The following is a 27,947-nucleotide window of genomic DNA, read 5'->3' on the forward strand; positions in this document are numbered from 1 at the left end:
TTGAATGATGACGAGCGGTGGCGGGTGTTGAGCAGATTAATTAATTAATATGGACATGTTGAACTTCAAGCGTAGTTGTGTCTTCATACATAGCTATTCTTTCTCTTGGTCGTTTTCCGCTGAACCATGATACTCTTAGAATTTCTTTTGGGATAATTGCACCTTACTCTTGGCTTTTGATTTATATCTTGGATATTTTGTCGTACTCTTCAGATATTTTGATCACCATTTATGATACCTTCCTTCTTCTTTTAAACTTCTAGGTTTAGTAGTTGTTTTAAATGCTCTGATGTTTCCTTTATTAATTTGGCCAACGCTCTTTAAATGAAACCCTAGCCTATGTTTACTTCTTGGGAGTCCGTTTGGATAGCAGCCGCCGCATTTATTGTATCCTAGGAGGGCGGACTGTTACAATAGCAGTCTAGCGTGGTATCACAGTGTCATTTTAAGAGTATTTTCATTTTAACGCACCCCTATATATATATATATATAATATTTTTGCGGTACCAAGTTCTATGGAATAACACGTTTCTAGTTTTACATATTTACGTGTCTTTCTTTAAAAATGAGTAAGGTGAGTAACCATGCTTAAGCCGACATTATATATAAATAAGAGATGAAAGTCAGTTTGCGGAAGGAAAAAGAAAAATAAAAAATAAGGAAAGTAGAGTTGGAGACGTAGGTTAAAAAGTAAAATTTTATATAGTTGCACTAAAATGAAATAGAATTGCTGCTCTCGGATTCAGGATCGAGAAACTGACTAGGAGACAGATTCAGAATGTGGGTTCTCTGTCGTAATCAGGTATGTATAAATCACACATTTAATTTTACATATTTTATATGACTAATTGTTATGTGTTAAATTGGAGTGAATATTTGAACTATATGATATGAGCCTGAAATGGTTATATGTTATTTGATATTGATGGAGTAATATGATGTGGGTATGTGATTGGTGCAATGGATATGTCAGTGGTGCAATTGATATATTTATATGGCATTAGAAGTACTTGAATCATTGGATTAAAGACGATATGTTACAGTCTTGCCCTGGGTTCTACAGGTCATATTCAAGGATAATGGACCTACGGGTCAAAGAAAATATGCAAAGAGGGGCCTTCGTGGAAAGGTCAAAATGCAAAGAGGGGCCTTCGTGGAAAGGTCAAATAAATAAAAAGGATCTTCGGGTCATATACAATGGAAATCCCGGACAGATACTAAGCTTCATATGTCACAGAATAATAAAAAGAACAGAGAGGCATATGCATATAAATATTAAATTGTTTACGATATTTATTACTTCCGGTGATATATGTTGGTGAATGATTATGTTTGATATCTGGCATGTGGAATTAAAGGTAAGGTTTATATACACTGAGTTGTGGCTCATATAAACCACTAACATTTTTCAGGAATATGATATCAGTGAAGTTTTTCATTGACATGGGTCGTAGGAATTGCACATGTTATCGAGGTCGGTAGCTGACACATTTTGGCAACCTTCTCCTCCTCATCATTTTTACATGTAGATAAATGTGTATTATATAGAGTGGTGAGAGGGTCCCACTATGGTTTAGAATGTTTTGGAAATATGTACTTGATAAACGTTTATTTTGATATTATATAATATGTGTGTCTCATTTACTTGAAGTGTGGATTGCTTATTTTAAATTTTGAATTTATTTATAGTAAGTGCATACGTCATAAAGGAGGGTTGAGGTGTGACAAAGACAACATCATTTGCATAACTAAATATCATCTCAAAATATTTGAAATTTTATCCACATTAGTATGTAGGATAGAAAAGTTCACCTCGTGTGTTTAAATTCCTTAGCTTGAATTTCTCTCGTAGAGATAGCCCTTTGAAAGTAATAGCATATACTTAATCAGACTCAAGGAAAATATATACTTAGAATGCATGCATCGTGCACGTGTTTTCATTTTATGCTTTGTTCTTTTTTAGCGACGTTCTAAAATTCTTGTATGGTAATTAGATCAGAGTTACGTTAAATTACTTTCTCTTCCAATTTATGCGCCGCCCGACGTCGCATGTCCCAAAAATCCTACACCCCGTCCCCATTACAGTCATCAAGGAATTAAATCCCACAGACAACTTATCAATCTAGATTTTAGTATTTAATTAAGTCAGAACATTTAATTACAAAAGGAAATAAATTATTCGAACTCAAAAATTTAATTCGAAGGAATTAAATCCCACAGACAACTTATCAATCTAGATTTTAGTATTTAATTAAGTCAGAACATTTAATTACAAAGGAAATAAATTATTCGAACTCAAAAATTTAATTCGGAACTAGACCAAGGGATTATTTTGTGTCACCTGACATTAAAAATTTAAAAGAATCAGTACTTAATTAATTTGGTAATTACGCTCCAATAATTTCCTTTCATTCCCAGTCCGAATAATTTAGACTCTTGCTTTAATCTCAGTTTAAGGAAATAATATACACCCTTCTTTTTCCTCCTCGCTTTTCTCTATCCGAACCCTCGTTCTGGAGAGATGGTCTTCCCTCTCTCTAAACCTCTCGCCGTCAGCCGCCGGCGACGCCTCTTCCTCCGGCGACCATTCATGTTTGATCACGTCTTTCTATCAACCTCTTTCCTCTTCTCTTTCCCTACCTCTCTCTCTCTTTTGCGACTACTACCGCCACCACGACGCCTCTCGCTTGCACCGCCGCTTGCATGCGGCAGTTGAGCCCGCCATCGCTCTCTCCCCCTCAGTGCTCTCTCACCGTTTTTATGGCACATGGCGCCAGCCGCTGCTGCTGTCTGATTTATCTCCCTTCCTGACGCCGTCACACGGTGCGTGTGGTGGTTGCTGCGGATGTGTGACAGCAGTTGACCATCGTCTCCTCCTCTCTCGGCCCAGCCTTGTGCCGCCTCCAGGGATGTCTCCGGCGAGTTTAGATCCTTCTCTCCATCCTTTCTTTTGTATCTTCATATTGCTTTATGTATATTTTTAGATATTTTTCCTTATTCTTCTGTAGACTCGTATCGATTATGCGACTACCTTCCTCATGAGAGGTGCTAGGCCGCCATTCCTACCGTACTGCAGGAGCACCACAGCTGGAGTAGAATCTTAGCTTTCCAACTATCTAATTGTTATAGTCGTAGGTCTTGTTTCATGATTCTGAGATAACTTATGTTGATTATTTTGAGAGCTAATTGTTTGATGGAAGATTTGTTCTTAATTTCTGCTCTTAATTGAGGAAACTTCTATATTCCTATATACCTACTATGATGCACATGATAGTGAGAATTGATTTCTCTATTTACTTGGGAATGAAAGTCTTGATTCCTTAGTTTCCAAAACAGTTGGGAGTGAACGTTTTGGTCATATGGTGGAGGAAGAAGAAAAGAAAATAAAACTGCATATGACATGCAATCTTCCTTAGTAAGTCTCATGGGTACAGCTCATTGTTTCTATAGCTTACACGTTGCATGATTTTGAGGAGGATTAGTGGAAAGATTACATATTTTCTCTTTCCTGATAAAGAATGGAAATTAAGTAGAGAATGAATCTCTCTCCAATTTTTTTTTTCGTGCGTCAGTATATACTACTCCTAGTATATTTTAGTAATCTATATTTTATTTCATTGTGTACGTGTAGCAAACGAAAAGAGTATTATGTTTTTGCTCGAAGATGCTTCGTACCAAAGGCTCATTAAATCAACTCTTTTAAATTGTCAAAAGAAATAAAAATTTGTAAAAAAAATGGGCTATCCATTCGACGTCGTTTCAAGGTCAATTAAAAAGATTAGAAAAGTCGGGATGTTACAAAAAACCCCACCCTTGAACTCATCCATATATAGCTTGGGGCATAAATGAAGGTTGGACTCGTTCTACTACTCCACATTGTTAGGATAAAACAAAATCATCCTCATAAAGAATGTATAGAAACACAGCTGGCTCATTAACGAGGCCATGTAACAACAGATCATCTGATTTGCTGACAAAACAAAAAAAAAATTGATTCGAAAAGCCCCTAACATCAATAGGATCAATAAACCTCTCTTTACCAATCTCTTACCTAAAACCCAAAATTACATAGTTGCATTGTAAACAGTGGATTTTTGGATTACAGAGGCATTCCTACGAAGACTGGAAGCAACAGAGATGCTACCCACGAGGGAGAAAAAATGCTGCATTCTAGGGCTGACATGAATGCATGACAAATATGCATACTTACCTAGACAGAGTGCTCCGAGTGCAACATGTGCAGCCAACCAACAATAATAGCCTGAAAATTATGGAAGCGGTAATTCAGCTTATGATTGCATTTTAAGCAAAAATAAAGACACCAATTTACAAAATCTTCATCTGGCACTGTGACAGCAACCTGTAACTATACTATATTCACAAGATTCTTCCTATCCATACCCTAAATACCTATAGTTCTATGCCGAAGAATTATTATATTTGCTTTGGAGTGCTGTTCTCTGATTCATAACAAGGTAATTTGGTTGCAAGAAATTCACTCTGTTGTGAACCTCACCTAAACTGTCACAAATGACACAAGGGGATTTAAAGGTTGTCGACTCACCGATTTCCATTTTTCCAAGAAAATTCAGTATCGATTATAAGCTTTCCCAAAGTCACCACGCCTGCGATGCTGGAAATCGTCATAATTGTCATGAGACCTATTAGAGGGATAACACTCCATAGCATTTGGAAACCTGCCCCTTGAGTGCATACTACCAGGTCCAGAGTGATAAAGATTTTCGGAACCGTCAAAGTCTGGGTAACTCGGTTGCTTATAACCAGCAAAACCAGATTCAGGAATGTGTTGACATGCTTGTTGCCTCCTCTGTTCATGTAACTGAAGAAACTCTTCCCACATATTCGCATGTTCATTCTTTAGTGTAGCTACTTTTCTCATGAAATTCTCCCTCATCTCTGTAACAGCCTAAAATTGGAGATGGGGAAAAATGACAGAGATTAATAACTACTTTGCTAATAGCCTAAAACATAAAAATGGACTGGCCCAAAATGAATATAGCAACACCATTACATATCATACTTCATGTGTTTGGGAAAATATAATATTTAACTAATATTCTAGCTTAAGTGCACTCAGGCTATGCAATATGCACAAAATTAAGCTCGAAATGACTCCATTTACAAATCTAGAAGCATAACAAACCTCACGATGCTTGAAATTTTCATCATCTTCTTCTTTGTCCCGAAGTTTAGCAAGTTCCATAGCCTCCCTTTTATACTGCAACTCCAAATCCTCCAGTGTCTGGAGAAAGGAAGGGCATTCAAACTTACTTTCCGGCTGCATAGCAGATCTACCTCTGTCAGCACTCCATCCATCTGCCCTGAAGCTGCTTCTATTCTGAGAATGGCCTTCATATGAGTTAAAGGAGTTTGCTGCGTAAGAAGGACGGACTGGAGACTTGGAATGGCTTGACCGACCTCTACCTCCATCAATACCATAAGCTTCACCAAAGGAAAGTATTGTTTAGCACTTCCTTTCAAGATGTTTAACAATTCTTGCAGCTTTATCATGACACTATCTTAAATCCTCTTATTGTATCCATCTGGGGCAAGCAAGACTTGGGAGTCTTTGAAAAAAGTCATTTGGGAGACCATCCTTTTTCAATTCAGAACCACCATGTAAGTAATATCAGAATCGAACATAATGCTTGGGCCTAAGAACTTACCTTTTGCTGCAAAAAAGATTATAAAAACAAGCAATATTACTGAAAACGATGGACCAGACAAATATGAAGCTTATATGATGTAAGGCACTAATATATCCAAATTCCACCTACCACGGGGAGAGACACTTGAGAGTTTTTGAAGATCTTCTCGCACACGATTTTCCACACTTTTCTCTTGTCTGCCATATCTATGATATATATGTGCAGCACGGTGGGGGCTGGAATTGGACTTTTGGGATCCAGATCGTCCTAGTCGAGAGATAACAGGACTTCTACGTTCAAATGATCTGGACTGTGAAATTGGGGAGCTTGACGAACCTTTGCGCTCACCCTCCTCAACATATTTATGAACACCCTTATTATCACCCTCTTCTCTAATCTTATGAACAGCATCGACACCTTTCTTCAAGATCAACCTGTCCTTGCCACTGACAATTATGAATTTCTCGTTGATTTTTATAGTACATCCAATATCTTTCTCAATCTTGTTTACTACATCTTCTGAGAACAAAGCCTTCACGTGAGGATCTCTTGCAGGTACCCTTTCAAAGAAGTCTTGCGACTTGCGATTAGCTCCAAGAGTAGACGGGCAACCCTAAAACACTATTTATTAGAAACTATAATAATGAAATGAGAATGGTTTCAATACATAAGCAAAGTAGAACAAGAATTCATGTGAAGGATCATGTAAGAGCTATTTTTGGTATCATCAAGTCCAACTGGTTGAATCCTGAAAAAGATTCAGTTAGGATTTGAAAGATTAAGGAAGTCCATTTTTAGATTATATAAATTGGAGAAAAATCGGTAGAATGTGTTGAAGTAAGATGAAAAGTTGAAATCCCTGCATTTGTAATTTGAAAAAGGTTAAGTAATAGATAACCCAACACCTAGACACTCAATTATCTTCTTTCACAAATCCAAGACTACGGGAACAACTCAGAGCAAGACAATAGAATTTGAGAAAGCTAAAAAAATCAGAAAACTTAAGCAGCATTTACATTAATCGATATTAGTGCATGGAAGAAGTTCTTTCATAGGTAGTAAACTCAAAGAGTTTCATATAGAACAATATATAATATCAATGAATCAAGATGTCAAAATGTGCACAGGTACTGAAGGGGCCAAAAGAATAACTTCTCTCTCTCTTACTCTCATACATACACATGGACAAAGCTGCAATCAATTAATACTAGTACACGAAAAGCACCTGAGTAAAGTGACCAGATTCACCACATAGTTTGCAAATCATTTCTTCTTCTTTCCTCTTCTTCCAATTCCTCTCTGTAGCCTTAGATTTGGCTTCCCAAACTTTTGCTTCGCGGCTAGTAAAATCTGTTGGGACAGCATTAGGATCACGAGTTTGCTCCTCTTCGTCAGAACCTGCATGTGACCTTTTGCTTGTTTTTTCTGGTTCATTTGGTAAATTAGAAACCACGGGGCCAGTGTATGCCTTGTAAATTTCATTAAAGTCGTCATCAACATCCGACTCTTCTCTGCTTCCCATGCCAGAAAACTGGACCAACTGGTTGGATCTGCTTTGATTGACTGATGGGACAAAATAAAAACAAAAATTGACAAGTAACCAAAGGCAAATAATCACAATCTACAGAAGTTTAGTTTTCAAGTTTAAATGTGTTTTTTAGTTAGAGTACTAACTGCCCCCAATTAAAACATATATACAAGAAATTACAGATATCCTTATACGTGATTAGAATTGGATATGCACTCATACCTAATCATCGATGTATATCTCACTTAATCATATTGTATTCCAGTCAAAATAATAGAGGCTAAAATACAAGAAGCAGTTAAACTTCTAATTGACAGAACTCGTTGCAAGACCACACAGCCATTCCGGCATTGTGACAATGGAACCATAAATGCATCTAAATGGCAGCAATGTGGACAATTGGAGTTGTAACACAGAGTTAACCTCAAAATCAATCCATTGACCAATCAAATTTGGATCGTGGCTCATTTCCAATAAAAATATTGCGGATTGAAAAACATTTTCTAAATGTGGAGATAAAATGGACGAAAGTAGGGTTTATGCAGGTGAGATAATCAACAAAATCGCACAGACTTTTAACTTGCAAGCAAATTTAGGATACATCATGTTTGATTACGTGAAAATTGAAAAACATTAAAGCAAAAGCTCTCCGCCATTTCAAAACTTGAGAACACCTCGAATTCAGGCCTGACAGTTCACTCAAAACCATGAATAGGAAGGCAAATTTACATGAAACAACAGATAGAAGAAACTGGGATTGTTACCTCGAGAGAAAGAGAGAGGGCGGCGAGCAGTAGAGTGAGTGAGAGAAGATGGCAAAACCGCTAGGGCTCGATAGTTCTTTCTACTTTGCACCTTGCAGCTTTCCTATTTCTACTTGGCATCACTCCCATTTTATTCAATAATAATAATTATTTTTTTTATAAACTAACCAATTTGTGCTAGTAATATATTTTGTCTTTATTTATGACTTGTTTACTAGGCAAATTAGATAATGTTTAAATAGTATTATTAACTTATTTTTAAAAATTATTATTTCGTACTACAATTAGTATTAGTATGTCTTAAAATATATGGATAAGTCCTTGGTAGGGATGCATATGCTACCAAGTTGAATAATTCTTTATAGTAATTATTTATGTTTGAATTTTCATATAAAAATAATTTATTTAAGTGAGTTAAGTAAATGAAGTATAGTAAAATAAAAAATTAATGAAAAGAGAATAAAATATTCGTAAGAAAGAATAAAGTAAGTGAGAAATAATATATTGACTTTTATTAAAAAGAAAAATGACTATATTACTACTATATTAAAATAGGAAAAAAATAACTCTACTTCAATGGAATTGAGAGAATAACAATGAAGTGATAGTTTATTTACTAGTCCAATTATTCATCACCTATTAAACTCTACTCATTATTTACGGGGTTTTATTATTTAGAGTGAACTAATACCTGATTTTTCACTTTCGCACATAAATAGTATCTGATCTTTATTTTATATTATTTTTGGTATCATATGACAAAAATAACCCTAGACACCAAACATGTGATTTTTTTGTTATGGAGGATATTTTTGAAAATTTCAATTAAATAGAACCAAATATGTGATTTTTTTCTTCCTTTCTTATTTCTTTTTTTCTCCTTTAGTTTATTCTTCTTTCTTTTTTCTTAATTTTCTTTCTTTTAGTATTTTATCTTCCTTCCTTCTTTTTTTATCCTCCTTAGTTTATGTTTCCTCTTTTTTTCTTTTTCTCTTCTTTTTCTTCTTTCTTTTTAGTGTTTTATACATACATCTAATTATTGCATTCATAATATAAATAAATAACCAAACACCTAATTAAATTATTATTTAAAGTAATTAAATCAATTAAATATTTTTAATTAAATTATTTATACACGTTTTAGGGTTGAAACACCTAACTAAAAATATTCAACTCTTTATCAAATACAATTCACAATTTTAAATTTTAATTAAGACTATATTGATTAATTTTTAATTTAATATAAAATAATTATTATTATTTATTCATTACTACTAATTTTTACTATTATAATAATAATATTATTATAATAATTAAGTATAATTATGATTAAGTATATTTAAATGATATTAAAAAATAAATTAATTATTAATTTATAGAATCAAAATAACAATATTAATATTGATTAATAATAATAGTATAAAGAGTGAGGAGAATGAGAGAAGATATTGTCAATGCCTAAAATATCCTTTATGACACAAATAGAAAAATAAATTTGTTTAAAGGGTATTTTGCGGTGAAAATTGCATCAGGTACCAAAAATGTGATTTATAGGTACCAAAAACGATATAAAATAATGATCATGTACCATTTATGTGCGAAAGTTAAGACCAAGTACCATATATACAGTTCACTCTATTATTTAAATAAGAGTAAAGGTCAAAATTGGTCATAAACTATAGCCAGAATACGAATTTGGTAAAAAAACATTCACTTTTTGAAAATCGCGTCCAAAACATTTGAAATCAATATCGAAGTGGTCCTAAACATTTGAAATCGTTGTCGAAGTGGTCCTTTTCCGTCAAAAACTAACGGTCAACGGCTAATTAATGATTTTTTTAACTTAATTAATATACTAATGCATAATTAATTAAATAAAATTAATGAAATGCAAAGAAATTTTAAAATCGACTATTTCTCTCTCTTTTTCCTTCGTTCTTCCTAAATCGGAATCTCTCTCTTCTTCTCTTTGGCGCTCAACGCCATCGCGTCTTTCTCTCGACTGACAACGAGCAGGCAGAGGCGACGAAAGCGAAACCATCTTCTAGCAACAGCGACCGCGTCGGCGGAGATAACAACGCCGGACCGCGTAGAAAGAAAATTAAGAGAGAAAGACGCGACGACGTTGAGCGCCGGAGAGAAGAAGAGAGAGATTCCGATTTAGGAAGAACGAATGAGAGGTGAAAGAGAAGGAAAAAAAGGGAGAAATAGTCGATTTTGAAATTTCTTAGCATTTTATTAATTTTATATTTAATTTTATTTAATTAATTATGCATTAGTATATTAATTAAGTTAAAAATCATTAATTAGGCGTTGACTGTTAGTTTTTCACGGAAAAGGACCACTTCGACAACGATTTCAAATGTTTAGGACCACTTCGATAACAATTTCAAATATTTTGGACCCGATTTTTAAAAAGTGAATGTTTTAGACCAAATTCGTATTCTGGCTATATATTTAGGACTAATTTTGGCTTTACTCTTTAAATAATACTCCCTCCGTCTCGGATAATTTGTCCTAGTATTCCTTGTCGGTCCGTCCCACATAATTTGTCTCACTTCAATTATTCCATTTATGGCAACAAATTACTCCCCTCTTAATTACAATTTCGCCTACCCCATTTCCACCATTTACTCCACTTCAATTCATCCCCTTCTTCATTACTCCACTCAACCACCTTTGTTAATTGAATGGTTTACTCCAAATATACTCCCCCTAAATCGATTAGCCTTCTTCCTCCCTAAACTCCCTCTGAAAACCCTAGATCTACACCGATTCCTCCACCATTTCCACAGCCTCCACACAAATTGACTCCTCATCCACTCCAAATACTGCAATTACTCCCTCTGAAAACCCTAGATCTACACCGATTTCTCCTCAAATCCCACCGCCTCCACAAAAATCGACTCTCTTTCCACTATTTCTACCGCCCCGAGAGATCCCACTGCGGTGGCTGATTATCCCGACTCTCCTCCTGGTATTTTATCGGTCAATCTGGACGATCTCGTCGTCCCAGACACGCCGGAGTATATGTGGGGTTCTGACTCCGCCATCGACGACTCTTTCGTCGCGCGGAACCCTAACTGACACCGTTATCTCCGAAACCCAACTGGATTCCTTCATTCCCGTAGATGTTTGGCCTTCTCACTCCACCATCGATTACTTGGACTGTGGTTTCCCCTACTACGGGCCACCACCAACAGCCCCCCTCTACAACCGGCCACCACCACCAGCCACCCCCTACAACGGTCCTGCACCACTAGCCACCCCCTCCCACGGTCCACCAGTCTTTTCCGCCGATCCAGCTCACCCAATCGTGTATTTGGAATTTGAGAGGTAGATTCTTGCTATTTTGCAGCCTAGGATTTTAGATTTAATCTAAGTATTTTTTTTCCCTCAATTTTATTGTTTTTTCGATTGGGTAGGAGACTGTGGTTTGTTGGTTTGGGTTGGAGGCTGTGGTTTTAGTTGGGTTGGAGGCTGTTGTTTGTTGGTTTGGTTTTAGTTGGGTTGGAGGCTGTGGTTTGTTTGTGTATGCTGGAGGTTGTGGTTTGATGATGTGTTTGAGGTTGTGGTTGTTGGTTTGGGTTGGAGGTTGTGGTTTGATGTTGTGTTTGAGGCTGTGGTTGATTGTGTAGGCCGGAGGCTATGGTTTGATGATGGGTTGGAGTATGTGGGTGTTTGTTTGGGGGCGAGTCTGTGGTTGTTGGTGTGTTTGTGTGGGTTGGAGGTTGTGTGCATTAGTAATTGTTGATTTAATGTTGCTCCTTATGATCTGTTCTATGCAGATATTGAGATGATGCTAATTGTGTTTCTGTTAATTGTGTTAATCATACCCCTATGATGATTTGCATGTGTTGCTATTACTGATATGTGTTGATTACTAAGCCACCCCTCTTGTTAGGTTAGTAGGCTTATTTATGAGTTGATATAAACACCAATATCTGAGGGAAAATATATCATAAAAACCATACACTGATATTACAAAAGGCACCCCTTTACATGGTTAGGAGGCTGTTTAGTTAGTTAGGTAGCCTTAGAAGCCACCCCATACACATGTATGGTATGGAGGCTACCCTGTGATGACAATTCTCTGAGGGATTAGGATTTTAGAAGCCACCCCTACACATGTAGGTTTAAAGGCTTTATAAAAGAGGACAAAAAACAGTTGATAGCATAAGCCACACTTAATCTTGAGGCTTCCACACCCAACTGCCAAAAAATGCTTCCTAACTTACTGATCTTAGAAGATTACAGCTCTACTGATACCTGAGTTGTCATATGAGGTGCTCTTATCATTTTCTGGTTGTTGGAGGTATGCCACTGCAGCCTTCACAATATGTTCTTCAACCTCCAATATTTTTGGCAGTATCCCCAGCCTTGACAACCTTTCTTTGTTTATGTATGGAGTTTTGTAGCCATTTCCCACTTCCACCTTCAAAATCTCTATTAAACAACCTTGAAGAGTCAGAAAAATATTGTTGAGTGTTTGTGCACTAAGTTCATCAAAAGAGTAAACGCACATTAGTCAACAAGTCATCCACTCTCCTAGCCAATTTGTCATCCTGTATAGACTAGATAGCTCTGAAAAAACTTAAATCCAACACATTACAATCAGGGGAATTAGTTGATTGGCAAATGATATGGAAGTTGAACCCATTTGTGTTTGCAACTGACTGAAATTCTGCATCATTATGCATGATGTAAGGTCTGACATTGTCTTGTTGAATGAATATCTCCTTGCTTATGTTATCTGGCCATTTAGCCTTGATTGCTGGTGGTATGATCTGCACCCTTATTTCAGTGTGTGAGGTCTGGAGTATAATTTGATACAGTTGGAAATAAAAAAATGGATGCAAAAACAGTGTACCTTTTGAATAAGACATTCTCTCATGACTCTTTGTTCACTGATTGAATGGGCTTGGTCTCTAAGGTGCCTCTTAGTCTGTTCTTGGATTTTCTCTTTGCTGGCTCTTGTGTTGTGAATGGAAATATGCCTATTTTTCCACCAAATATGACATCTCCACTTTCTCCAAAGTATGGTCTACACACTGCACACATAAACATCACCTTTGTGATGAACCTCTTTGACTTGCATGAGCTTATGGTTCTTCCTCATCTGGCAGCAGGTAGTATCTATCCGTACTTTTAGTCATGAAAAATCATTTTTCATCAATATGCACTACATTATGCATTGTGTGGTATTTGAGCATACCATTGTGAACAACAGGCTGAACATGAGTGAGACCCCATTTCATTCTTCCTCAGAACTCCTGCTTTTACCACAATGCCTATTGTGTTCTTACTTAAATCAAGCTTGACAGCCATCTTGCGGATGGTAGATCTTCCAAGGACTGAAAGAGCTCTTACCCTGTTTTGATCTAGCTGAATTTCATCATTGCGCTTGAAGCCTTTAACACGATCTTTTATGATCACAGGTACTCCACTCTGGATTTGCTTGCTAGCCTCTGCCCAGATTCTATGCACTGTATTCCTGCTCACTCTAAATTCTTTTGTTGCCTTGACAAAACCTCCATATGGTATTTTACCTAAATGGCTCGCTTGTAGCATGCTTTGAGCTATCAGATTTTTGGTGTCCACTCTTATGATTCGCTTGTCTTTGTCTCCGGCAATGTCTCCAGCAGCAGAATCCATAGCTCTATGATAAAAAATTTCTGAGGGCAATACTTCTAAAACTCTCCTTTTGTTTTGTAGGTAGTCCTTTTATAGCAAGTGGTAGTTGGCATTTCCCTCCCAAAAGTCCTTTGTGTGTAATTTGATTAAATCTCATTGAGAATTTGTATTTTATGGAGTTGTATGAAAGAATTATTTGAGCACCATGTTTAGTTAGTAATCTGTATAGGTTTTAAATTTTGAAATTTTTTTGAGCTGCAGAATTTCGTGTGGTAATTTAAGCAGCATGTTTTTATTTTGCCCAGTTAATAACACTAACTAAAATTTAAAAATTGAACCAAAAATTTTAATTATACTCAAATCATCACTAATTTAAGATTGCCATAAAAATAGAAGAAAAAAAAACAAGGTGAGACCCCTTTTCACTACCTATCTTCATTTAAATCAAAGTCAAACAAACATTTCTTAAAATCCGTGCCAGGTCAAACTAACCCAAATTATCTGGGTTGGAGGGAGAACCCATTATCACTCTCTTTCCCCACATGTGGCCCAACACATTCGACTACCCAAACTTCTATTTCTTCTTGCTCTGATCTTCTTAAACTCTGCTTTCCAATCAACCAAATTTTAGATGTAAATCTTTGGTTACAATGTATAAAACCATTTAGTTTGTCTTTTTTTTTTTTTTTTTTTTTTTTTTTTTTTAACACCTTCACGGTGGAGGGTTGAGCAGGTCCCTCATCCCATATATATCATTAAACAAAAGGATATACAAAGACCAATCCCCAAAAGTAGGAGGCCCAAAATGCAAACATTACAAATTACCAAAACCGGACAAAGAAACCCAAAGTCAAAATCTAAAGCTAGGCATGCCCAGCTGATCAAGTCTGGCCAACGCTTTTGCTCGGGGGAGGATCTCATTCTCCTCAAATCTCACCAACGACTCACTGATTTTTCCCAACGAAGCCAAGAAATCCGCCACTTTATTGCCTTCTCGACGGATGTGCGAAATTTTCCACTGAATCTCCCTTAACTCCAACCGAATCCTAGCCATAGTGTGCCTTACCCCTGCTGGACCGAATTGATCTTTACTCAGAAGCAAACACAGCACCTCCGCATCAGATTCTATCCACAGGTAATTACCGTGCTTCTTTGCCATTACAATTCATTCTAACACAGCTTCCAGTTCTGCTTCTAAACTCGATGACACATTTACTGGGGTAATAAAAGCCTCCAGGGACTCCCTTAAATGGTTCCTCAATATTCCTCTCCCTAAAGCCTTACCTGTTGCTTCCACAAACGCACCATCCGAGTTAATTTTCAACCATGGCCAGTCCGGAGGTCGCCACTGAACTCTCTCTACTCTTCTCGGCTAGCATTGTCTTGGCTGGTCCACCATAAAGTCCACTCTTGGATCACATCCTCCCCACTGATCTGGACCAATCTGCCCGGCTAGCACCAAGTTTCTCAGTTGCCATTCAATTCTCTTGCAAACCCTCTCCACCTTGAACTTCTTTTCCCGATGAACGCACCCGTTCCTCTCAGTCCAAATATACCAGAAAATCAGACAAGGGATTAAGATACAAATATGATGTTTCTGCTTACTTGCCATGTGTACCTGCCACCACTTCAAGCGGCCCTCTATGCTGTGGCCCTCACGCACAAAATCTGGAACCTTAGGGAACCATTTTAAAAAGAAGCTCCACACCCCAATAGCTGCCTCACCATTCACAAAGAGGTGCAGTCTTGTTTCTTCTTTTGGAGAGATACAGCAGCGGCATTTAGATGCAAGGGATACCCCTCTCCACTGGATTTTTGCATCCACAGGAACTCGGTTTGCCAAAAGCCTCCATAGGAAAATCGAGACTGAAGGACTGATATTTTTGCCCCAGATGAAATCATATACTTCTAAAATATCCCCTCTGTGTCGAATCAGATCCCAAGCCGAAGCCACAGAAAATTCACCCTGAGGAGTTAGAGTCCAGCGAGCAATATCCTTTTCTGCAGATTTGATCGGGACTCGCAGTATTGCCTCCCTCACCTCTCCCGGGACCCCCCAATCATTCAGCAATTCAACAAGGACCTCCTCCCTCCATCCAGATTCTGCCCAGAACTCCTCCACCCTCACAAAATCTGGAACTCCAGCTGTAGAAATCAGAGAAATGATCGGCTGGTCCTTCAACCAATAATCGTCCCAGAAGCTAACCTTGCCGTCCCCCAGCATCCATCTGATCAAGCTTTGGCACTTCAGCCCAGCCTTGAACATTCTTCTCCAAGTGGGGCTGAACCTAATTGAGCGGTAGATGTTTAAAGATGATGAAATCGACCAATACTTCTTGTACATGTATTCTGCCCATAAGGACTTCCTCTCACGAAATCTCCACCAGAGCTTATAACTGTAGGCCTCTACTGTATCAGCCATACTCCTTAGACCCAGCCCGCCTTCCAAAGTAGGCCTACAGACATCCTTCCATTTGATCCAGTGTGTTTTCGATGTTGTGTTACATGAACCCCAGAAAAACCTAGCCAAGACCTGTTCCATCATTCTGATCGCCCCTTTAGTCGGCTCTAGCACTTGAAATATATGAACCGGGATTGCCTCAAGGATACTCTTAACCAAAGTGAGTCGGCCTCCAAAAGAGAGATGCTTGTGACTCCAACAATGGATCCTTTGGGATATCTTATCGCGAAGAAACATAAACAAACTCGTCTTCTTCCGACCATTGAATATGGGAATCCCAAGATAAGTACACGGCAAGGAACCTTGCTGAAAACCTCCCTCTGCTGTGACCCCTGCTGCCGATCTAGCATGTTTTTTCCCAATGTAAAAGCTGCTCTTACCCTCATTAATCTTCTGACCAGAAACTGCCATGTAATGTTTGAGGCAGCCCATGACTTTCCGGATGGAGGCCCTCTTGGCCTGCGTGAAAATAACTATGTCATCCGCATAAGCAAGATGTGAGATACCCATTGAATACCTAGCAGTACAGAACCTCAGGTCCTTATTGCCAAGGATGGTTCGATCCAAGGCTCTAGATAGATAATCAGCCGCCAAGATGAATAAAGATGGGGAGAGGGGATCCCCTTGTCGAAGGCCTCGGGAGGATTTAAAGTATAAAACCATTTAGTTAACCTTTAATAAATCTTAATTGAACATAAGGTGAAACGAAGTGAGGTTTTGAGTGCCCGACATTGAGATCAGTTATCAAAATTGACAAGAGCCCTAGAATTCTCCTTCTTCATCATCATCATCACGGTAATTCTCTTCCATTATCTAAGAGTTGAGGTTTCGTGTGCATTGAGATCAGCAATATAAGGCCTACAAAGTGGAAGTGGAGGAGGAGGAGGAGGAGGAGGAGGAGGGTGATCGGGGAGACTAAAAGCCCCGGACATTGAGATCAGTAATCAGTAATGGACAGTTTGCAAGGTGGTGGTGGAGGAGGATCCGAGAGAGAAAAACCGAACTCATCATTGACCTCTGCTCCTGTTTCTGTTGTTGCTACTTTCTGGAAAGGTACTCTTCACATATAATCCATTGTAACCTAAATTTGTTTCATAACTATCTTCTTCAGTTCGTACTGTTAACTAGGATAGTTCTCCCTTTCGTAGTTGTAGCTAATGAGAATGTACCAAAATGCGTAAACCTGAGAAGACTCTTCAATCTGATGCAGTTCCTAATTCATACTTACCTATTCTCAAACAAGTACCCTTGAATTTTCACCCTGTCGGTACCGAACCCCAAGCAAACCTTTGACTAATTCACATTTCTCTATTTTCTTAATGTTGTTGATCTCCTGTGTGGTTATGCAACATAAGCCCTATGCTGATAAGGGGATTCTTAAACTGACCTCTGTGATGATTATGGGAACAAATATCTACATTTTATTATCTGCGTGGACTTCCGAAAAGATATTTGGTGTGTGATTATATAAATTACAACAAACTCTTTTGATCCTTCCAGATTTTGATTTAGAGAAAGAAAGGACTATCCTGGATGAACAGGGGCTTAGAATTGCAGAGAATCAGGAGAACAGTAAGAAGAATCGTAGGAAGCTTGCAGAGAACACTAGAGGTATTCTCTTCCACTTTTAGCATGTTTTGCGTTCTCATGCTGCCTCCACGTTTTGCCTAGACATATGTTGTGCTTTTAGTGATCACCTGTCCTGATCGAGATCATGGACACATGTACAGTACTGTTTGTCACCATATGAAAGTTAACTTGTAACAAACTTCAAGAAGGCTTCAAATGAAGAGAAGTTGAAATTGTTCAACTCTTTACTTAAGGGTTATCAAGAAGAGGTTGATAAACTTACCAAGAGAGCAAAATTTGGGGAAAATTATTTTCTCAACATTTACCAGAAACTTTACGAAGCTCCGAATCCTTACCCAGTTCTAAACTCAGTTGCAGTAAGTACCCATGAACTGGTCCTTTCGATTTACTCTTATTTTGGGGGATCCAGTTACACTAACCAAAACATGGGGTAAACATTGTTTGTATCATGAAATAATAAAAATTATGTGCTAAGTAATTACTCATGATATTGATATTTGAAATTTCGAAGCATAGTGGCACAGGAATCGTTTTCTTAGTTTTTCTTATGGAATCATTTAGTTAGTTTGAATCTGTATACTTTGGGTCCAAATTGACCCATTAAACTACAAGTGGAATTGATTAGTAATTAACATACTCCCTCCGTCCCTAGATAAGCGAAGCACTTCTTTTGGGCATGGGATTTAAGGAATTGATATTTAAAGAGTTGAAGTAGAGCAAGTAAAGTACGAGACAGAGAAAAAGTAGAGAAGTAAAGAGAGGATAAAGTAGGTGGATAATAAAGTAAGAGAGATGATTTTTTGCTAAAAAGGGAAATGACTCACTTATAGTGGGACATCCCAAAAAGGAATGTGACTTCGCTTATCTTGGGACGGAGGGATTATAAAACTTTGAGTTTTGAAACTGAACATGCCTGCATGCTTCACATGAATTCTCTATATTTTAAGTTGGGTTAATCAGGCAGTCCATGGGTATTCAACGCTACCATCCACATCCATGTGTGATGTTGCTATAAAAAACCTCATTGGTTATTAATTAATCTAAATTGTATCTATTTTGACACCTTCTCTTCTTCTTATATAGGAGAAGGATGCCAAGTTGTTTGAACTGGAGTCTGAAAACAGAAGGATGAAGGTTGAGCTTGAGGAATTCCACACTGAATCAACTCACCTGAAAAACCAACAAGCAACAATAAGAAGACTTGAAGAGCGCACCCGTCAGTTAGAACAACAGGTCACTATATATCTCCGTGTTCAACATTAAGTAGGCTCTTTGATGTTAGCAATAGTAAGTACTTGCATGTCATTTTTTCATGCTGCAGTAGTTGGGTCGCTTTAGACATGTGGAAGTACCAACTTACCCGCCGTGTTGATCATGAATTACACTATTCATTCTACAAGGAAAATAAGCTACTATTGTAATTGTTGAGAAGTTCAAATCTAACAAAGAAATGATTAATAAGTCATAGATCATAATAGGATTTTTCATTTAAGCTTGACATAGAAAGGCTTAGACATATGAAAGATATGTACATTCATTTTATCTGAAGGGACTTAAAATTCTTATCTCAAGAAAGCATTTTGTGAGGGGTTTTTCTTTGTTAGACCAAAGAACAATTGTTGCTGAAAACTCCAACTCCCTCAACCCCCCCATATTGATGGAGGAATACTGATTGGCGTATGGGGCTATGGGTTCAGTGCCTTTGTTGGTAGATTATGTGTGTTGATATTTTGTTAGGCTCAGATGGCTAAAACGAGTGGATTTTTTGTGTCAATCTTTTTTTTTTAATCTTTGGCATTTTTTTTGCAATTATAAGACATCTTTTTCCAATCATTTGTGGTATGGACTTTAGTGGCATCCGTCAAAATTCTCTGTTATCCAGAAAAGCTTGCAGCTGTTTAGTTTTTTTTTTGAGTGACTAGCATACACTTTTTTTTATTTCCTCATTTCATTTAGCTTATCTCTCTTGGTCTTGAAGATGGAGGAAAAAGTGAAAGAAATTGTTGAGATTAAGCAACGAAATTTGGCCGGATAGAATCAGAAAACTATGGAAGTTCTAAAAGAAAGGTACTATATATTCTATGAGCTCCATAGCTGACTTTTAGTTGCCGAGTATAAGGTCTGATCATAGTGGTTATATTTCTCACAAACAGATGGTAGAAGAAATATTACGCCGTATCGAGGATAATCTTTATGTGCAACCTTTCAGTTATTATAAATTCCCATAGGTTGAGTGCCATTTGTTGTGATAATTCAGGGAACGAATGTTACAAGATCAACTGCGCCAAGCTCAAGAAAGTGTATCTACTATGCGGAAACTTCATGAATTTGCTCAGAGCCAGTTGTTTGAACTTCGTGCCCAATCAGGTCAGAATGCTTATAAGATTTCTGCCTTCTTTTGTACTGTTTAATATTACATCCACATACTAATAAGCAGCTAAGAATCTGTTTATTATGTTACCAGAACCAATATACACAATTGTACTTGTTTAAGCACAGATGAGGATAGAGCTACGAAACAATCAGAAGTTAATCTTTTGATGGATGAAGTTGAAGAAGCTCAGACACGTCTTTTAAGCCTTGAGAGAGAAAAGGTGAGCCTACATTCTTATGTAGTGCGATGCTTTCGTTTTTCAAAAATTTTTCAGCCATTTTCCAGATAATATCATTAGTCATTACTAATGAATAGTTTGTTCTATATCTTGTAACTTTAAAGGTGACCTTTAATAGTATACCTTGTGTGACAATAAGATAAGATTACTGGGATTGTTTTAGATGCCACTCTGTTTGAGCTGACAAGCAATATTACTATACATAAGATCACATGGAAAATTTTACATATCTTTAGAGTTCTATCATTGAAAATGGTGGTGATTATTGGTGTGGCATAGTGCTGGGTATTATTTGTGTATGCCTAGATAAAGAATCAAGAAAATTCAATTGAGGTTTCCTTTGATTTTTCCAACTTTCAAATGTGGACAGTGCTAATTGATAGCTCATGTTGCATTATTAACAGGGGCTTCTGCGCTCTCAGTTACAATCAGCTAATGAAGAGAGTGGACATAAGAGAAGGTATGTTTTTGGTGTAACGAATACATAAATAATTTTCTCGCTTGGAGTATTTTTTGTCTTTCTTACCGCAAGTCAGAAGTCATCAAATTACAAAATATTGTGCTTCCATCTTTTGTATTTCTTAAAGTTTGACTTCTTTTAGTGGTAAGGAATGAGTAACATGCCAAATACACATAAAAACTGCTGGACCTAAGACTTTTGTATAATCATATCTGAAGTTGGATGATAGAAAATATCTGCAGTAATTGGCATTGCGGCTTTTGAGCAAGTAACTGATGGGGACTAGTCATGATATAAGGAAAATGTGATGTTTCTTAAAAAGATTAAAGGCATCCTTATCCTATTTGTATTATTTTGTTTCTTTTAGGAGAATGGCATGCTTTTCATTGGAACTGATGCCTGAGGGAATTAAAGAATTAAATCGTCTGAGATAGGCATTTTGTCATATACGCTCTATCTTGAACTACATAGTTAGATGGGTCAATTCTTTATATTGTTGTCTAATTAAAGGTAAAAGTTGGTAACACTATTCTTATCAACCAATGCCTGAAAAATTGATAGTGATCACCCATATCATTATGAACGGGAGGGAGCTTGTTAAATGCTGGCTTGATTTTTTTTCTTCTCATTTTCTGCTTCATTAGTTGTCATGCTATGTAAGTTTCCTTTTTGCTCTGGCCTCTAGGACTTGTAGGTGCCTTTTTTTGTGTCATGTATTTTCTTTCGATTAATCTGGTGATTGTGTTGTAGTGATAGTTCAGATGCAAACACTATACTTGAGAATTCTCCTAGTGCAAAGGAAAAGATAATCTCTGAACTGAATACAGAACTGCACAACATTGAGACAACACTATCAAATGAGCGAGAATATAATTTGAATGAGCTAAAGAAGTTGAAGGCTTTACTCAATGAAAAGGTGATTACAACTGCATTTTATTTTTATGACGTGTTTTTTACTTCTTTATGATATGGAGTGATAAGGCAGTTAAGAACCAGTGAATAAACAACTCGAAGATAAAGAACAGAAAGTAACTATCAAGCTTTTGTAAACAAGAAGTAGAACCAACAGAACTTGGAAATAAAATACTCCCTCCGTCCCACAAGAATATGCACTCTTTCCTTTTTAGTCCCTCCCACAAGACTATGCACTTTCTAATTTTGGAAAGTCTTTTCTCTCTAATGAGATGGGACCCATTCTCCAGTAACAATACTTTAATTACTTTTTTTCTCTACCTTTCTCTTACTTTACCAATTTTATATTAAAACCCGTGCCGAATCCAAAGTGCATATTCTTTGGGGACGGAGGGAGTAGATAATAACTTTGATCTCTCTGGATACATTCTTCAAACTCCCCTATATAATATATAAGAGTGTCGTAGACAAATCCCATTAAATTTGCTCTAATTAATTCAATTATTCAATCAATCCCTAATTTATTCAAGTCCCATGAAATCCTAACTTAATTTAAAACAAATTAAAAGATAATGCAATAGGTCTAGAAATCAGCAATCACTTGGATCCAATCACCATCCTTTCCATTCCTAGTAATCGATATCACTTTAAGAGGGCTGCTTTTGAATGGGTGCAAAGAGACAGACGGAAGTGGAAGCTAGAAATATCAAATAATCGATTATATATTGAATCTCACTTAGCTCCTAGGCAAGCAGGAAATATTCTTACACCTGACTATTTGCTAGCAGGTCAGTTTTTTTGGTATGAATCATGCATAAGCCAGGGTCTGATAAAATTTGTCATGCAGTTGCATTATTTGACTACAAGTTAGGGTGTCAGATATAAGCCATGACCAGTATTAAAAATAATTTAATTGTCACTAATCTTATTTGACAGTAGAGGAGATAATGTTTGAGTCCTGCTATCTACAACCTTGCTTGAGTTCGATTATATTCCGGTTATGGTGGTCTATCTCTGCAGTAGGACTGATATTGTCATTAACAATCCTGCCCTCATTTTCTTTCCAAAATTTGAGTGTTCTCCAATTACTTACAACTTTTCTACTTTACAGTTTCGTTCTTCCATTTGTCTTTGCAAATGCTTCAAGTTATTTTTCGTAGACATATCTTCAATTTGTATTCATCTATCTCTTTCTTGTAACACATTCTCAGGAATTCGAGCTTGAGGAGTTGAAAAAGGAGATTCAGACGCGACCAACTGAAAAACTAGTTGAAGATTTGCGCAAGAAAGTAAAAATTTTGCAGGTGATGTGAACATGACCAGTTGACCACTATGGAGGAATCTAACATTAGCTTCTTATGCTTTGACTGGGTAAATGAGAGTACATAGATGAAGTCTGAAAGGTCCTTAGGCTGGGAGTGAGAAACATTTAACTATTAACATAACAATTTGTAAACCTTAAACTTGAATTTATATGTGAACCATGAGAGCCTGAAAAGTTTTTTTTTTATTTTTTTATCAAGGTGTATAACAAGCATCCAATTTTTGGCTTCTCAAAATGTAGCATGGGAATATCTTTCTCAGACTTCTCTACTTATTTCCTACAGAACGTCTTGACTGAGACTTAGTGAACAATAACTTTTGGTATTGTCTAAGCATTTTATTGAAATTAAATGGGTAGCCCTACTTATGAGCTTAGTTAAATAAATTCTTATGCCTACTATTTTGTATAGAATATTGTTTTGGAAATATGACCAAAGTTACTCTATTGATTTGGAGTTGTACGATCATTGTTACATTCGTAGGCTGTTGGCTATAATTCAATTGAAGCTGAGGATTGGGAAACAGCTACAAGCGGTGAAGAGATGAGCAAATTGGAGTCATTACTTCTGGACAAGAATCGAAAAATGGAGCACGAACTGACTCAATATAAGGTACATCTGAGTCTGAGGATGTAATACTTGTTACTATGGCCCTGGCATACTAACTATGAGATGAAGTTTCCAGGAGAAACAGATAATATGAAACTGAGGCTATTAGATCATTTTCATAAAGAAGTTGCAACATTTATAACCAGACTGGATGATCCTGTTCAACCAGGAGCCATCAATTGGTACATTTCTACTGGCTAAAAAATAGAAACCCTTTTTCAGCTTGTTACAAGCCAAATAATTCAGTCAAAACCAGTTTGATTTTTTGTTATATTCAGGGAGTATATGTAAGTTGTTAAATATCAAATTCTAAAGGTATTTTCTCTGGGTTATCTATCTTTCTTCCTCCAACATTTTGAAACTTATTTAATTAATTTTCTTTTAATATTTGAGACTAATAAGAAAGAATGAAATACAATTAATTATCACTTCACCAAATGGATTGCTGAGGTGACTGCTGACTAATAGAATTGCTCAGTCTCAGTATGAAAAAGTTGGCTTAACTGTCTCCTTATGCTTAGGTCAAAATTGCTGAAACGTCCTCTCTCCTAGAAGCAGCTGAAAGATTAAAGACCTATCAACACAGATTGATGAACAACAAAGGCTTATACAAAAACTTGAAGATGATATACTAAAGGTTAGTTATTTTTCTCAGTTCTTCTCGTGGACTTGCACTGCTGGTACTTACAACTATATGTTTGATGATAATTCCTAATTGAAGTATGAAGCCTCCACTGGGTGTTGCTTATCAAGGGGTTGGGATTGTCTTGCCAGTGTTTTAAAAAATTTCTTATACCATAGTGATGGCATTAATAGGTCACCACCACCAAGTATTCTGATTAACTCCTTTAAATACAGGGTTGCAGTTCCAATGATAAAAAGAGCGGTTTCTTCAATGACTGGGACCTGTCGAAATCTGGAGGGACAAATCAAGTCGAGGTGAGTTGTGATATTCTAGTTCCTTCTGTATAACTGCATATGATTCGGATGATTGACATCAAGGCATCAAATATATCTACTACTTTGTGTCCCCACTTGTCAGAGCTTTTTCTGGATGGGAGCTAATATTATTTCTAATCGAGTCTATGAAATTTGGGTTGTTTGTTGCATTCTACATATTTAATGAGCACTAGAGAACCAGAAAAAAGCATATGTTGTTGTTGTAACTTGTAATTACGAAGTCAATTTTGGTACGCAAAGAAACATTTTTTTCCTTCTTAGAAAATTGAAGAGTTGATCATTATTAAATGTGCTGGCACTTGGTTATGAGGTACATAGATTTTAACATTTGGCATAAGTGTATAGACAATAATTATGCTAAAAGGGTGATGGAGGGTTTTAATAATAGTGTCAAACTGAAGTTCTTTCTTTCTAAGCTGCAAGAGCTCCATTTTGTAGAGATATGTGTGTATCTTGTTTAAAGAGGACACATGATCATGGTTTAGAGTAAGAAGCATGTAAAATCTTGGATTGTTGTCGCATCAAGTGGCTTATGTACACATGTGACCTTTTTGTTCAACTTTTTTAAGCTAAATGCTTCCTGGGACAGAATGCAGAACAAAGACGTGCTCCTGTTGATTTAGACCAAAACTCTATGCTTAAGGTGATATGCAACCAGCGTGATCGATTCCGGGCACGTTTGCGGGAGACTGAAGAGGTCTACATTCCTCTGAACATTTTTATTTGTACATTGGCTGTAACATGTTTCTGGTACTCTTTCAGTTTTCTTTTCTGCTGTTCAAATTGATAACTTAATTTTGTCTTCAGGAAATAAGAATAATGAATGAGAAGATTGGAATCCTTACCACCGAGCTTGAGAAAACAAAGGCAGATAATGTCAAACTCTACGGGAAAATACGTTATGTTCAGGATTATAATTCTGAGAAAGTTGTGTCTAGAGGATCAAAGAAGGTGCTGACATAAGATAACTACATTATATTTCAAGCCAAATATACATATCTTAAATAATCTGTGTACTTATTTTCAGTATGCTGAAGATCTGGAGAGTGGTTTTAGTTCTGATGTTGAATCAAAGTATAAAAAGATATATAAGGGCAATATTAATCCATTTGCAGCATTTTCAAAAAAGGTGAGTCATCTTTATCTATAATTCCTGCTTGTGGTTGCTGCCAAAGACTTTAATTTTTTTTTTTCCTATTGGCATAATAAAATCAAAGCTATAGCTATGAGTTGCATTATGTGTATTCTGTACCCTCTTTTAATGTATATTCTAGCTGATTTTCTTTTATACTTTTCATGATAATGCAAAACAGGAAAGAGATCAAAGGTACAAGGAACTAGGATTGAGAGATAAAATTACCCTCAGCAGTGGGCGGTTTCTTCTAGGGAACAAGTATGCGTCCTTATCTTTTTGATATAAAAATAATGTAACTCTGGTTACACATATTCTGTTTCTCATGTGTATTCTGGTGTTACCTTACTCCATTGCCTTGCTCAATTTATAGACATTGCTGCTTGCTGTTTCAGATGCAAACTAAAACACCGACTGCAATGGTGATGTAGCTGTGCATGATTTTTTCTTCATTTTATTTTTGAGGTTAATATTTTGACAATAATAACTTAGAAAATAATGTTTTCAGTGGAAAGAGAAATTGGTACTTCTGGAGTTTAGCTATTATTACTACTAATATTATTACATTTTTTCATTATTATTTAAAAATAATTTCCTGGAATTAAAGTTTTTGCCACTCAAACTACGGTTGTTTCTGGTCTTGGTTTCACCAAAAGAGAGAAAAAATATGTTTTCCCCATGTTTCACCAGCTTTTATAAAGGTTATTTCCTTCTGTTTTATCTCTACCATATTAAACCACATGACTTTGCAACCTTCCCCAACATAATCTGTCTATCTCCACACTGCACATTAGTCTAACCCGGAAATTTTGCCAGATTTTTCTAAGATCCAATTATATTCCTGATACCACTGTTGTCTGAGATAATGAGGTGATGAGCTGTGACTTGAACATCACCTTATCCCAACTGACATGAGATCTGGCAGGTATGCAAGAACCTTTGCATTTTTCAATACAATAGGATTGCACATATTGGTATTCACCTGCCTCTACAGGATGTCTGCCTTAAGCTACCTTAGGTAATGTATTTATCCTTTCAGATCGAAACTTTTTCTAAGTTTCTTTGATTTTGAGAGATGATATTGATTTCTCTTCAATGCTCACTGCAGTCACGGACCTGAAGAAACCTTAATAGCAGAAAACGTAGTCAATCTTCCACATCCTCAATGACCTGGACTATTTGTTGCTTTATGTTTTATTCATCTCTTTTGATATCCTGAAAGTCCCTTTGTATACTTAGGTAGCATGGTGCCTGGAAAGAGGTTTGAATTGAATAATGTCAAATCATGTGTAATGTCTTGTATAAATATGGTTGGTGCTCGTCTGGTCAGAGAGAGCATTATTGTTAATAGTATTGACTTGAACCCTCACGGGCGAGCTCATATAAACTTTCTTAAATAAATATTTAATTTGAACGACAACAATTTAATGTTAAATTACTGTAAGAACCAATGTTTTAAAAATCAGATTGGTAAGCGAATTAGTGCATTTATTGGTTCATGGTTCAATTGGTTGAATCAGTCATACAATTGCTTAAATCAAAACATTAAATAAATATATACTCTTTCCGTTTCACGGAGTTGAGTACTTAATTACTTTTTTCTTAACAAAAAATATGTTTCTATCTATTTTATTTTCTTTTTACTTAATTCACTTTACATTTATTTTAAAACCCTTGTGCTCAAAAGAAACGCCTCAAGTACTAAGGGATGGAAATAATTTGTTATTAAAATATACACCCTCCGTCTTAATAAATATGAAACATTTGATTTTTTAGTGGTAACCTTTTTGGTTTCCTTGTGAAGTCCAGCACTAGTTAAACTTTTTGGTTCGATCTGTTAAGTCGGAAGAGATCTCAATGTTTTTTTTAAGATTCGAGAGTTTCATGTGTTTCTGAGTCTTGGGTGTGTGTTTTGTGATACACGATGTGATTGTGTGTTGAGTTGGCGACTGTGTGCAGTATTCCTGTGGAACCTAAGAGTCAGGTGCTTCGGGTGTGGTTCCACTTGGCTTACCTTGCGACTTTCGGTTAAAGGAGGGTTCACGTGTGGTCAATGCTAGTGTGAGCTAAGGCACTTTACAGTTGCATATTCGTGTGTGGTTGTGATGAATCGTTCCTTACTTTCTTATTTAACTATTGTCTTGTTATCCACTAATTCGTGTATTAAGTGTGCAGGTGATATCAGTGAACGACTTGGACTTAGATTGTTGATATCTAAGTGTAACTAGGGTTCTTGTGATATCTTGTACATCAACACTTGTTCCTCTTTTCTATGTGGTGCATTGATTTGAGAT

General features: G+C 36.6%; 1 protein-coding gene, 1 long non-coding RNA gene and 1 pseudogene across 6 annotated transcripts; 2 read left to right on the top strand and 1 right to left on the bottom strand.

Moving 5' to 3' along the window:
* Positions 1–2,464: 2,464 nt before the first annotated feature.
* On the top strand, positions 2,465–3,256 carry LOC125191087. Its single transcript, XR_007171047.1, has 2 exons — positions 2,465–2,922; positions 3,009–3,256. It is a non-coding gene; the product is annotated as an uncharacterized LOC125191087 (long non-coding RNA).
* Positions 3,257–3,913: 657 nt separating this feature from the next.
* On the bottom strand, positions 3,914–8,063 carry LOC125189207. 5 transcript variants are annotated; one of them, XM_048086485.1, is made up of 8 exons: positions 7,962–8,063; positions 6,895–7,232; positions 5,799–6,282; positions 5,688–5,693; positions 5,165–5,463; positions 4,720–4,927; positions 4,565–4,625; positions 3,914–4,261 (listed from the first exon to the last, which is right to left on the bottom strand). In XM_048086485.1, exons 2-8 carry the CDS (start codon positions 7,189–7,191, stop codon positions 4,207–4,209), a joined length of 1,410 nt encoding a protein of 469 aa, XP_047942442.1. In that variant the 5' UTR covers positions 7,192–7,232; positions 7,962–8,063; the 3' UTR covers positions 3,914–4,206. The 5 variants fall into 5 exon arrangements, with proteins under 5 accessions (XP_047942442.1, XP_047942443.1, XP_047942440.1 ...); XM_048086486.1 differs by having other exon boundaries at positions 4,698–4,927; XM_048086483.1 differs by having other exon boundaries at positions 4,565–4,927.
* An 8,943-nt stretch (positions 8,064–17,006) lies between these two features.
* On the top strand, positions 17,007–27,001 carry LOC125190770 (annotated as a pseudogene).
* The last annotated feature ends 946 nt before the right edge of the window (positions 27,002–27,947 follow it).

This window comes from Salvia hispanica, chromosome 5 (genome assembly GCF_023119035.1).
Source record: "Salvia hispanica cultivar TCC Black 2014 chromosome 5, UniMelb_Shisp_WGS_1.0, whole genome shotgun sequence".
In the NCBI taxonomy this organism is placed as follows: Eukaryota; Viridiplantae; Streptophyta; class Magnoliopsida; order Lamiales; family Lamiaceae; genus Salvia; species Salvia hispanica.